General features: G+C 40.1%; 1 protein-coding gene across 35 annotated transcripts in view; it reads right to left on the reverse strand.

The window, feature by feature from the left end:
* rims2a (regulating synaptic membrane exocytosis 2a) overlaps window positions 1-14,169 on the reverse strand; it is a 111,284-nt gene that overhangs the window by 7,706 nt on the left and 89,409 nt on the right. For 28 of the 35 annotated variants that reach the window (XM_078790876.1, XM_078790883.1, XM_078790888.1 and 25 more), the window contains 3 exons: window positions 12,561-12,727; window positions 11,772-12,011; window positions 4,097-4,341 (listed from right to left, as the gene is read on the reverse strand). In XM_078790876.1, the coding sequence (XP_078647002.1) occupies window positions 4,097-4,341; window positions 11,772-12,011; window positions 12,561-12,727 (652 nt within the window). The remainder of the gene's footprint in view (window positions 1-4,096; window positions 4,342-11,771; window positions 12,012-12,560; window positions 12,728-14,169) is intronic. The other 7 variants (XM_078790894.1, XM_058053528.2, XM_058053527.2 and 4 more) reach the window with 3 other exon arrangements.

Genomic DNA, 14,169 nt, shown 5'->3' on the forward strand with positions numbered 1-14,169 from the left:
GTCTTCTGAATGCCTTTTATTTGTATTGTGAGTGGCTTCCTATCCTATGTTTGTACTTTACAGAGTATCTTTCACTACTTTCCTTCTGCCATGTGTCTCCCACACCACACAGGAACATTAAAGATGATAAGAACAACATGTCCTCATATAATATATTGTATCTGATTAGAATTCATTAGAATATAATTAACACAGTGCTGATTGATACTCGGCAGTCAAAGAAACAGAGGGCAATACGCCGCCCTTTCAACAGTGCCAACAAAGTAATGATCCCAGTCAAGCAAGAAAGATACAGCAATTACTTTCCCGTGTGTCTCAGTCTCCCCCCGCCAAGTGCGTCAAAGGACACGTGGCGACAGTCAATGCCGCTTCCTCAAACAACACACTCAGCACGTGACGGTTGGTTCAACTTTTGCACCCCTGAATGTATTCTTAACCAAGCACCTGCATGGACAACTGAGGCGAGAGACTTTGGAATATTTTCCTCCGTCGTACACGTACCAAACGTGACATGTACTGTACTTTGGAGAGTTAATAAGAACTGCTGCACGTGGATGCGTGTTTACCACCTTAAAAGTCATAATTATGTCTTACTGCTAAGAAGCTAACAGTGTTATCAAGGTTAATTGCCATCGTATTTATATTTGCAAAAGAAACATATTATTGGTTTCAGCTTTTTAATGCTTGTTTTGAAGACTTTCCATTGTAGTCCTGAATATGCGCTTGCATCACATCAGCATGACTAATATAATTTACCATTAAAACACGGTGACACATACGTGGTCTCAGTCACAAGCACATCAACCTCAGAGGACAGGAATCTGAAGAATGTTGCCAGTTCTCCCGCAACAGGAAAAGAGTGTAACATCCCAGAAGTGTTGCGTGAAAAATGTCTTGATTAATGAGTCCGGTCGACCAGACAGAGCGTCAGAAAGCGATGCCGGCCCCGGACACTTTAAACACAACTTACAACGGAGTGCTACTATCCAGACGCACACATTCTTAGACTTACAAACGTACACATAGCCAGACACAGTATAATACCCAAGGGTAGTTTACACTTCCTGCAGCCCATCTTTGATGTTGTCCAGTCTTTGAATATGATCAGTGTAGCAAAATGAAATAATTCAATAGTTATTCACCTCATAAGGTGAAATATTGTGTGAGATTGTTTCAATCAATCTCATTAATCGGCTTTTTGGCAACACAGATTAAAAAAGTTGCCCTACCGAGTGTCATAACGCCGCTGAATTTAATGACCCAATGAATAACATTGAAAACCAGGGCATTTTCATCACTTTCTAAAAATAAAAAAAACTCAAAAAACAGGGCGACCAGGAAAGGACTGTGAAAACAGGCCGTGTCCTGGGAGAATAGGACGTTTGGTCACCATGCTGTATAATTATGTCCTGATATCCACAGGTGAGTGCTTGTATTTCATTGAATATAAAAATAACTAAGGCTGCAGGGTGGACGAGCAGTTAGCTAGATTAGATTAGATTAGATTCAACTTTATTGTTATTGCTCATGTCACTGGTACAGGGCAACAAAATGCACTTAGCATCCAACCAGAAGTCCAATTATATAAGTACCTTGGTATTAAGTAAATGTAGAAAAAAAGATGTGGACAGATCTATGTAAAAAAAAAAAAAAACATGCATGCAAGCATTAGCACTAGGAGACCCAAGTTCGATTCCACCCTCGGCCACCTCTGTGTAGAGTTTGCATGTTCTCCCCGTGCATGCGTGGGTTTTCTCCGGGTACTCCGGTTTCCTCCCACATTCCAAAAACATGCTAGGTTAATTAGCGACTCCAAATTGTCCATAGGTATGAATGTGAGTGTGAATGGTTGTTTGTCTATATGTGCCCTGTGATTGGCTGGCGACCAGTCCAGGGTGAACCCCGCATCTCGCCTGAAGACAGCAGGGATAGGCTCCAGCACCCTCCGCGGTAGAAAATAAAAATAACTACATCTCATACTGAAAAAAGTATTATTGCCAAGCTTCCTCATGTCAACTCATAGCGGGTTGGATGTTTTTAGAGAAGGTAAGAGGAGGAAGTGATTTATTTTGGTTGCAAAAATGTAAAAATATCAAGTTGGAAGTCGATATTTAGTCAGAAGCACATTTGCCCGGTAGTCATATGCAATTGAAGGTATCATTTGTGCTGTCATTTGTTTAGCGCTCAACTGATTATGCTTAAAAAAAAAAAACATTGAACAAACATTTAATGATATTACACCATTATTGTTTCACTAACCTGAACATCTATACATTAATACATCTTCTAAATATTTTCACCACTGTTAGAAGCTGCTTGCATGCATGTTGAACCACCAAATCCTGATGTACAATATATGAATATGAAATAAGAGGAATATAAAGATGGCAAGATAAATGTCAGGGAGGAGGAGAAAGCACTAGGAGGGGTAAGAAGGCAGCAGCAGGGTACTGCTTTCCTTCAGTTTTGATTGTACCTGTGCTACTGTATTCCTTTCATGCATCATCCTGAAAGCAGCATGTCTGTTCCGGACCTCTGGGAAATTAATTAGCAGCCTCAGCCGGGTGAGGAGCTGCTGAGATAAGAGTCCAGCGAAACACAGATAAATTACCTCTGCTCATAGTTCAGCTTTAAAAAAAAAAAAAAAAAACGGAAAAAAAACGAAACAGTCATTTTGAAAAATGTGTCGGTGCAAAACAAGTTTGCTTATTATAATAACAGCAAATGATTTGGCCTAATTTATTATATTATCCACATCATTAAGCAGCAAAACCTGAATACTGACTGGCCTCCAAAGTCTACTTTTGATTATTATTATTGCTTTCATAACTTGTGAACAGGAAAAACAGCTGACAGTGTGGCGCCGCCAAATCAATATAACACAGTCTTCCCCTCATTTATTGTAGTTAATTCGTTCTAAAAATGTTTACATTATTAGAGCCCTGTAGATATGAAATAACACCCCTATAATCACCTTTATACTCGTATCTTCGTATATAGTAGACATAATATCTCACTGTTAGCATTAGGAAAGGTTTTTGTTGTTGGAGTTTCGCGAATGCAATGTGGGTTGATGGTGTGGCATTAAAAATTAATACTTTGTTTACAACAAATTAAAGAAGCTGCTGTCACTATAACAATATAAATCTAAGCTTTATTCATAACTTAAGAATAGTTTTGAAACTGAGTGGGAAAGAAAGAGAAAGTATGAAGCCAAAAATGTACCACTTCCACACTAAGAATGTTTTTTTCCACTATGTCTTTCACAATGACTCTTCATCCATGGCTTACTTAATGCAGGCAATGTCTCGTCAGTTTAATACACCGAGCTCACCAAGGGTACCACTTTGGGTCGAGACGTTTTAGCTAGAGGACTGCAGCTGAGGAGGGCAAGAGGACCAATCGGATAAGCTTCACAATTTTAAAGAGTTTAAAGAGTTATAACGTACATAAAACCAAATGAGGTCAATGACGTCCAAGGCTTTACCTACGACTTGATGCAACCTCAATGCATAAAAATAAAAAATCATTCAAAAGGAATCTAAATTTTAAAAAATCTGCATTTGCCAACCCTTCCCACTTCCTGTCTCAATTCTGTCATTTACACCGAAACACACCACTGACAATACGAGGCATCTTTTATAAACACCGCCACCGTATTCAAACGAGCATCAGAAAGCTGACAGCCGCATCGGGAACATGGCAACAAGAGCAGCGGTGACACAAATTCCAAACTTAAATGATAAATGATCACCGTAGAAGCAACAGACGTCATAATCAGCGTCATTATGCATGAAAATGAAACAAGACACAACATAACAGGAAGTAATAAGTAAGCAGTAGAGACATTTCCAGAAGTGATGGAGCCTAGAAGAAAGAGGGAGATATGAGGAAAAAGTCACACTGTTGGCTTCATCTCCAGCAAACGCTTTTGCCGAGTCCAAAGCCTCCCGACTGCACGCTAAAAGTTGTAAAAAGGAAAAGCTGGATAAAAGAGAACACAGACATGATGTAACGACATAAGACGACCACAGGACAGATGCACATATAAGACGCACAAACGGACACAACGGCGATATGAGCTTTGACTTCCTACCTGTTTGGCTTAGCTGAGAGGTGCTCCGGCTCTTGCGCGACATGCCAACCATGGCCTGCATTTTGGCACCAATGCTGGAGCGCCTCTTCTTGTCGTCAGTGCCTACCGTGCCTACAGCTGTATCCGACTGGCTGCCGTCCGTCTTTTCCAGGTTACACATGTCACCGCTGATGCTGGTGCTCTTCGTCAGGTTCATGCCGCTGGACGAGCCCATTTGCCTGTTTTTCATTTTGGATGCAAAGTCACTGTCAGCCACCACCATTGACATGGGGGGGAGGGAGGGAATAAGGGAGGCGACAACAGAGATGGCCAAAGGACAGGAAGAGACCAGCAGAGAGGATGTGACAAAGTAAAGGAGAGGATGAAAACAGAAAAAGGAAAGATGACAGGAGAGGGAGAGGAGATGAGGAGGTGTGGGGTGAAAAGAAGAAAAGCACAGTGTTCAGGTACAGGAATTCATGACAGACATTACAATATATAGTCCAGGGTGTGTATGCCTGTGTGGCGAGCTTGACATTTATTACTTAAACAGCATCAGGCTGCACGTTGTAAGTGCATAGTTATAATATTTACAACTCAAAACAAGACCATGTGTGATAGGATTGACTCAAGTTTTTTTATCGACTGCTGTTCACAAAGTGGCGGCTGCATGGTGGAGAGTGGTTAGCGTGCAGACCTCACAGCTAGGAGACCAGGGTTCAATTCCACCCTCGGCCATCTCTGTGTGGAGTTTGCATGTTCTCCCCGTGCATGCGTGGCTTTTCTCCGGGTACTCCGGTTTCCTCCCACATTCCAAAGACATCCATTCATTTTCTACTGCTTATCCTCACAAGGGTCGTGGGGGTGCTGGAGCCTATCCCAGCTGTCTTCGGGCGAGAGGCGGTACACCCTGGACTGGTCACCAGCCAACAATCACAGGGCACATATAGACAAACAACCATTCACACTCAATGTGGGAGGAAACAGGAGTACTCGGAGAAAACCCACGCATACACTGTAAGAACATGCGAACTCCACACAGAGATGGCCGAGGGTGGGATTGAAATTGGGTCTCCTAGCTGTGAGGTCTGCACGCTAACCACTCAACCGCCGTGCATTCCAAAAACATGCTAGGTTAATTAGCAACTCCAAATTGTCCATAGGTATGAATGTGAGTGTGAATGGTTGTTTGTCTATATGTGCCCTGTGATTGGCTGGCAGTCCAAGGTGTACCCCACCTCTCGCCCAAAGATAGCTGGGATAGACTCCAGCACCCTCTGCGACTCTCATGAGTAAAAGCAGTAGAAAATGAATGAATGAATGTTCCCAAAGTCGATGGATACATTTTAAAACCAAAAAGGCCTTAAGCATTTCGACTTGACTGTATTTCTGTGTCATATTTTCTCTTCTGCAGAGTTGATTGTCTTGTGGTTCCTATTGAGGGCGCGGCCTAAATTAACATCTTATTTTAGCTCATCATGTTACGCTATTTTGAAGGGTGCTGCAGAAGTCATCTCATCAGCAGTACGAACACCCTTGGGCGACGGATCACAATGGATAATGTTTAACGTTAACAATCATTTATGGCATGTATGTGGTTCTTTTATACAGCATGTACTATGTTTCAGTCATTTCAACTGGGAAAAGGCAAATCCTGAAGATACCTAGTATCAGGGAATCAATATCGTTATCCCACAGTACCAATTTCTTTTGTGTGTCTTTATGTGGTAATAAATGTTTATTTCATACACGGTGTGTGCCTCCGAGTCAGTTGTGATCATTGTTAATGTTAATTAGCTGTCAATCACAGAAGATGTTAGTGACTGATAATAAAAACTGACTGATAACTGATAATATAACTTTCCACAGCCCTTAGTAGTAATAGTAATAGTATGGTTGAAACTAAAATACATTTTAGTGAAGAAACTATGACTAAAAAATTGGTATTATGTTATCAAAAGTAATAAGAGCTGTGGTGCAATCACTCATTGGCATTGAGTGGCATGTTTGGGAAGGAACGCAAAGTTTTGTCATAGCCGCTGAAAGAAGACAGATGTCCACAGTGTGGACACGCTGCTATGCTCTTCCTCGTAATCCGCTGTGTTTATGTGTTTATGCCAGTACCCGTGCCTCGGGGTTCTGCAGTGGATCAGTCTTCACTCCACACATAAATATTGAAAACTTGCTGTGGCATCAGTGCCTTTAATTAGTTAATGTACTCCAGAAGCTGATTGTTTGAAAGGTTATTGGCTAACAAGCCCGTGCAGCAAATTCAGAAGCCTGCAATTTGATGTCAAGTTGTTCTAATAAAACGGGACACAGTGTCCCATACGGTATATGTAGTCAGCAGTCAGTATACTCCTAAATATGCAGGTTGCCGCCCCCAAATCAACATTTTAGAAGTAAAAACCAGAAAAAGCACAAATCAGATACACTCATCACTCATCATGTCCGTGGATGTGCTGGATGCTTTTTCATTGGAGGTGGGAGGGATGGAGGCGTGGGTGCGCGGCGCTGCGCCAGACTGCGTGACTACGAAATTAGAGCCCTATGAGTCTGTGCTCAAAGCTCATTTGCCTAAGCAGGAGTATATCTGTTAATGACGTCAATGATCATTCATTCATTCAGTTTCTACCGCTTATCCTCACAAAAGTCGCAAGTCATGCTGGAGCCTATCCCAGTTGTCTTCGGGCGAGAGGCGGGGTACACCCTGGACTGGTCGCCAGGCAATCACAGGGCACATATAGACAAACAACCATTCACACTAACTCACTCATTGAACTCGGGTCTCCAAGCAGTGAGGCCCGCGCACTAACCACTCGGTTGCCGTGCAGCCCATGTTAATGATCAATTTTTGTTAATTTTATAATTAACAAAATAAGAGTCCTATTCGGGCTGCACGGCGGTCAAGTGGTTAGAGCGCAGACCTCACAGCTTGGAGACCCGTTCTCCCCGTGCATGCGTGGGTTTTCTCCGAGTACTCCGGTTTCCTCCCACATTCCAAAAACATGCTAGGTTAATTAGCGACTCCAAATTGTCCATAGGTATGAATGTGAGTGTGAATGGTTGTTTGTCTATATGTGCCCTGTGATTGTTGGCTGGCGACCAGTACAGGGTGTACCCCGCCTCTCGCCCGAAGACAGCTGGGATAGGCTCCAGCACCCCTCGCAACCCTCGTGAGGATAAGCTCGGTAAGCAAGGTAAATAATGAATGAATGAATCCTATTCCCAAATCTACTCATGGATTCATTAATGAGTCTGATCATATCCTCGTCTCATTAAACATTACTAAGTAAATGAGCTCAACTCCGAAGCCAAATCCTAACCCTTTTAATATGTTGATATAACTTTGACCTACGCTCCAATCAACAACAGAACCCACTCTAATCATACGGTTCTTCGACAGTTCTTCCCTACAGTTTCAGCTCTCGGGCTCATCTCACTTAGCAAATGTCCTTGCTTAAAAAAATAAACCTATGTTAAGGTTTGGGATTTACACCTCTGGCAAGGAACATAATGTTCCTTATAATGCAGATTTTGGAACACATTTTGTTTTTTATCTAGGGCATGATGTTCCCAAGGAAGAGCAAAACCTGGACTGTTATTTGTTTTTGGTTTTGTCAGCTTTAGTTACAGTGTTGGTTACACTCTGAAGGTTACTGAGAAAAAAGGTGACAAACCAATTACTGTCAAATGTAATAAACAAAAAGGATAGAAGGAAATGAATCAAATGTTGATTTGAAGTCAAAAATCCTTTTACAGAACATATCAAAAATCATATAAAAAGCCTGGCTTAGGTTATTCTGTGAAGTATGTGTCCATGTAAACTGTTGTGCTCTTAAACTATACATCTGCAATGCCTTTTCTGATCTTCCATGGGAAACATGAACTTTGCTTTTGTTAATGAGATGAGCTGTTGTTGAATGAGGTGGATGGGTTTTAGCAAATGGGATTCAAGCAAATATCCTTTCCTTCCTTTCAGTAATGATCGGTCCCTGTCCTTGAAAACACTGGTCTTACTCACATGAATGAACCGTTACCGGGGCAACGCTAGTGGACGATAGCGTCGAGGAGAAGAGGTGAGAGATTTAAAGTGCAAATGGAAGCCTGGGCCCATCTTGAAGGCAACTGGACACGTGTGTGCGTGTGTGTGTGTGTGTGATTGCCTCTGTGTGAAACCAAAGTGCTCATAAGACTAAAACCACATTTGGCTGTTATGATGTTTTTAACGTGTAGTAGATGAGTATTTACACTGTGACCTGAATACACAGTGGATGAGTCACAAGTAAATATACCTCAAAGCCATGTTTCTGTTGAATCAGTTTGCTTCAGTGCATTCATGGTGTGAGCATGGCTGAACAATGAACAAACCTTTTACAATGACAAGCCAGCTGCTTTACAGTATTGGTCAATTTCAGTATTTTAAGGCTCTCGTGTGGGTTTAATTTTGTTTTTAGAGTGTGTTAGCTCATTATCTGCAGATTCACAGCCGCATGTGGGTCTTCAACATAGCTGTTTTGATGCTAAAGGTTGCAGATCCATGGTGTAGGCTAACGCCAGTGTTGTCAACAGCAGAATATAAGACTGTATCTCGATTTAATGTTCCTTTGTCCTCCCAAATAAATATTACACTAAAATTGAAAAAAAAAATATTTTTTTAATTTTAGTTTTATTTAGTTTTTTGTATTCATTAGTGCAGTGAAATCTTGCTCATGTTGTTTAGTTATCGTTTAGACCTTTAGACCTTTGCACTTAAAATATTCTACAATATTGATCAACACATTTTCTATTCTTATATATTTTTAATGCATTAATATTTAAAATAAATAGTAATTACATTTATATTTGTAGGGTATTTGTTACGGTATTTTATTAATGATAAATTAAAGTAATTCTTTAAAATTGTGCTTTTTGGCTCAATGTATTTGTATTTGAGTAAAGCTAAAATACATACAGAAACATAATCATCAAATTTCTTATTGTGTGATTTCTCCAAAAAGCACAACTTGTGAGTTTATACTGTATACTGTCACAAGTTTATACTGTAATCGTCATGAAGGACACAGTTAATAGTCTGATAAATGCAGGGTTGATCCAGATCACTTTCAGTCAAGTATTGGGATCCTGCTTGAATACAGAATGGTGGGACTAAATACAGTCACGGTAAAAAGGAAATATTAGCATGCCAAATGCTTTTTTGGCCATGACTGTATGAAATACAACCAAATCAGCCTAATTTATGCAGCCAAGGCCAAAAACATTGTCTTTTTGGCTTACATGACTATACATATTTAATATGTCTCATAAATTTGGTCATGCATTTATTTAAAAAAAACGTTACAATGGCTTTTTCCCTTTCCTGAAAGTGACCGGTCAGTAGCCGGCAGCTGATAGCATGCCTAAAAAAGAGGTTGGGTAGGTTGTGGGAATGCCAGGGTATCGGAAGTGGACGCCACACAGTAACACACAGTAACACAGACATTCAGACAAACAAAATACTGGCAATACAGATACAACATTCAGCAGAGCGGCACAGATAACAGTGAAGCAACGTACAAAGTGCAGCCATCAAAGATAAATTTTCAGTTTACTCCTGAATAAAAGCCGAAGAAAAAGCCTATAAAAAATCTAGCGTGGTCAACTATGGCTTTTAAGTTACAATTACAATCGGTTTGCATGTTTTTTTAAAGAAAGATTATACTTCAGTGTTTGTATTTTGCACTTTCTATGCTCTTGTGTTTTTCCACTAGTTCTACTCCTTTCTGAGATGTGTATTTGCAGACAGTTCACACTGCTGTAGTGTTAGTCCTAAATAAAGGGGTAATGCTATTAGCGTAATGAGTTTTGACTCAAGACAAGAAGATACTGAGTATTACTTGCTGACAAGTAGAACTAATGTGGATCCTGCTGTGAACTCAATTTGATGGTGGGGACATTGTATTAGCTTTGTAAGCCACTCTTGCTCTCTCAGCTATAAATACGTTTCTTCTTGACATACTTTAGTTTGGACAAATAGGTCAAAATAACTCTTTTGGGGCCGCAATAAAAGTGCCATCATTGATTGGATAGTACTCAAAATAGCTATAAGGTCCTTACTGTGATATGGAGTTCATATTTAGTGACCGGTGAGTTTGCTACAAACGCCCCCTTTTGAACTTTGACCTAAACAAATTGAGTTATTATATTGTCGGATGTAAACAATTGTGCATAATCACAGGATCAATTTAATGTATGATCAGCAGAGAGCTAACAAAGCTACACTGTACGTCTAAGCAGTGGGATGAAGCTAATCCAATTTAGCCCCCTTGCTATGTGGAGGCTTCTGATAAAAAAAAAAGAAGACGATCCCTGAAGATCAACTACTCTCTTAAGCCTGGTTTCTCTCGAAATAACACAAGCACGGAAATGTACATGTTTGGTGCTTGTGTGTCTCTAGTTGATATACAAAGGATCACCGCTTTTCGTGGGGGATTTCTTGTAAACATATTAGCGACTGGCGGAAATCTGTGAGTAATTAAGGCCCTGTCCACACAGGAATGTATGACTGGGTGAAAACACACATAAGGAACACATAGAAAACTGTGCCAAATCAAAACTATAGAAGAAGAAAAAAAAAACGCGTGTGTGTCTGTCGTCTTCCATTTCCACTTAATTTTTTCCAGACTGATGATCAAGTGGAAATACTTATGCCAGTCAAAAGGTAGAAAACCTCGAAAGTTTGTTCACATGGCCGCATCATTATCAGATTTTCACACTTTGGAAGACATTTAAAAAAAATACTTTACCGTTTCAACCTGAAAACATTCCCATGTGGACGGACACTAAACGTCTTTTTAACAATTTTTGACACAGAACTTGGCAGCACGCAACAATAGCGTGTTCATGGCGTGTTTTGGGGGGCACAAATGCTGAATCAAGAATGCTCGAGGATCCACTGTATGTATGATATTTATTAATGATTTATGTATGATATATATTGTCCTTGTTACACCCGCAAACGTAATAACTGCCCACAATAAAATTTAACATAATAAAATTTGCTACTGCAAATGTAATACTGAATTCATGTAGGAATGTAATAGTTGCAGGAAATTATTACATATGTGGGAAAGTGAAAAAATACACAGAAAAAATATTATTCAAAGAGTATCGTTTGAATACATTGAAGGAATCTTTAATTATGAAATTATAATTTATTTTAAATTAAAAAGATAACATAATTGTGATAATTGCAATTGTTTTAATAAAATTACCATTATTATTATTATGATTATATTTTATTATTTCTTTTAATTATTTCTTCCCTGTATACACACAAAATCACACATACAATAATATACTGTAACTAAAACGCACATGTACGCCAACAAACAAAATGTAATAATAATGCAATAATTTGTAATAAATTCAGTATTATGTTTGCAGTGGGCAAATTTTATTACGTTTGTGGGAAATCTATTGCATTTGCGGGATTATTACATTCAAAGCTGCAGATTTGTATTACGTTTGTGGTTTATTACATTTGTGGGCAGTTATTACGTTTGCGGGTGTAACAGTCCTCCATTTTAATGAATGAGGAATAGTCACTCTAACTTTAAACAACATTTTGTAAACGTGCAAAATGGTGGAGACATGGCAACTGGAGGCTTGTATTGACTACTGGGAGTGTGCCGTTCGAGGCTGCCACACTTGTTACCTGAGGTCAGTCTCTGAGATACTCCGCTGGTGCAAGTCGTCTTCTTTTTCCAGCAAATCTTCATGACGCTGTTCGTGTGTGTCTACTTCGCTCCCTGATCCCTTTCTCTCTCCCTGCACCATCCCTTCCTTATTGGCCCTCGTCCCATCCCCTCCGCCTCTCCCGCCCGCCTCTTCCTCTTCTAGTACTTCAACTAAATGCTCATCCCCCTCCCGAGACGGGCTCCTTGATCGTAAATGGCTGTAGATGGAGACAGAAGCAAGACAGCGGCACATGCACAGCAGAAAGAAAACCAAACAAAGCATGAGAAATGTCAACAAGTGGAGAAAGAAAGCCAAACACACTTAAGTAGTACAGCCAAGATCAAAAGCAAGTGAAGACAGAAACATAGACTTACGGCAACGTATCATGCAATACGGTACATTTGTTTTTCTCTCACGTAAGAAACACCAACATGATGAATGTGTTTGATGTTTCCGCAGATGTGGACAAGCTTCTCCCACAGCTTCAAATCAGTGGAGTTCAACCATTTGGTTCTAGATTTTTCTACAACAGAGCCAAACCTGAACTCACCGCGGGAGGGGAGGTGAAGAAAATGGCAGTGCATTTTCATCGAGAGGAAACCATGTGCAAACAATTTCAATGCAGAAAATGTCTGAACATGGGAACGTATACGGGAACAAAACACATTTCAGCTGTGGGGGATTTGTCCACTTCTGAAAAAATGGATTCACGGTGAAAAACGTTGAACGTCGTCTGCCCCCCCCCTCCCACTAGAGGTCAGCCTACCGGATCTTGCGGTTTCCTTGTGGCCGTTCAGACTGGACAGACATGTAGCTCGTGCTGCTGAACCGAGAGGCACTACTGGTTCTCGACACAGCGGACACGTCGCTTACATCACTGTCTGAAGACTTGGCGGACAAGTTATCCGAGCCCCGCGGATCTCGACTGGAACGCTGGCGGCAAAACAAAAACAGAATAACACAGGTAACCTTTTTGTGCAATGCAGCAAATTAACAATAATAAAATAGGAGGTATAAAACCATAACTTCAGATAGTGTTTGCTAAAACAGAGTGTTATTAACTTCACTGTTTCATGGTTGACTATGGCCTATTATTAGTCCATATGTCACCAGAATACTACATACGTATTATGGTCACTAGGTGTCAGTATTGTTCATCATATCATATTTTTACACTAATTTATGCTTATTATATTCCTTGAATTATTTTACATTTTATCTCATTTTATATTATATTTTACAGTTTTTTTTTTTTTTTTTTAAACTAAATAAGACATCCGACCTGCAAGTCATGTTGCCAGTTTGAAGTTGAAATACTTAAACGCAACTGGCTGGATTCAAATGCTTCGTGGGCCACATGTGGCCCCCGGGCCGTAGTTTGCCCACCCCTGCATTACCTAAACTTTTTTTTTTGTTTCTGAATTTGTCCTTTCTTAAGCTTAGAGTAAATACATTGGAAGCTAACGAATTAGCTCGGTACCTTGCTATGCTTAACGCAGCAGGAGTCTCTTGTATCTCCTAGCATGCACGTAAGATGCTAATTACATGCTAAATACATGTTAAATTGACATCATAGTGAGGATAATAATAATAAATAATAGACTAATGCCATGCGATTGACCCACGGATGCTACAACAAGAAGAAACCAATGCTAACACCAATGCTAAAGCTTAGAGTGAATACATTGGAGGCTAACGAGCTAGCTAGGTACCTTGCTATGCTTAACGCAGCAGGAGTCGCTTGTATCCCCTAGCATGCACGTAAGATGCTAATTACATGCTAATTACATGTCAAATTGACATCATAGTGAGGATAATAATAATAAATAATAGACTAATGTCATGTGATTGACCCACAGATGCTACAACAAGAAGAAACCAATGCTAACACGTAAGTTATTATGTCTCATAATCACTTGTCATATCTACTATATTTGATAATACAAGTGTAAAGATGACTATAAGAGTGTTATTTAATGTCTCCAGGAATCTAATAATGCTAAAAAGCATATTTGCTATGTCTGGAGCCAATTAAGCACAATAAACAAAGAAAGACTGCATACGTAGATGCTGAATCATTCCTGCTGTGTTGTTGTGTATGTTGTAAATAAAGTTTTGAGAAATAATACCAGGTGAAGTCATGCTAAGTGCTCAGCGTGACAAAAAGTGAGTGATCTTTTCTGGTAATTGTGAACATTGTTTTGTCAATGGCACTTCCGAGAAGTATATTATTCAACAGACAAGGACAAGTCAGAAGCCCTCATCTGCTTTTTATAGCCAACAGAGCACACTTGGCTACCGACGTATCATGTGAGCGTTTTCATAACACAGACTTAAAAGGAAAGCTGGGCAGCCACACATGAGTTTGTCCCAGA

This window comes from Doryrhamphus excisus, linkage group LG5, assembly GCF_037039965.1.
Source record: "Doryrhamphus excisus strain RoL-2023G ecotype Guam linkage group LG5, RoL_Dexc_Guam_v1.1, whole genome shotgun sequence".
Lineage (NCBI taxonomy): Eukaryota > Metazoa > Chordata > Actinopteri > Syngnathiformes > Syngnathidae > Doryrhamphus > Doryrhamphus excisus.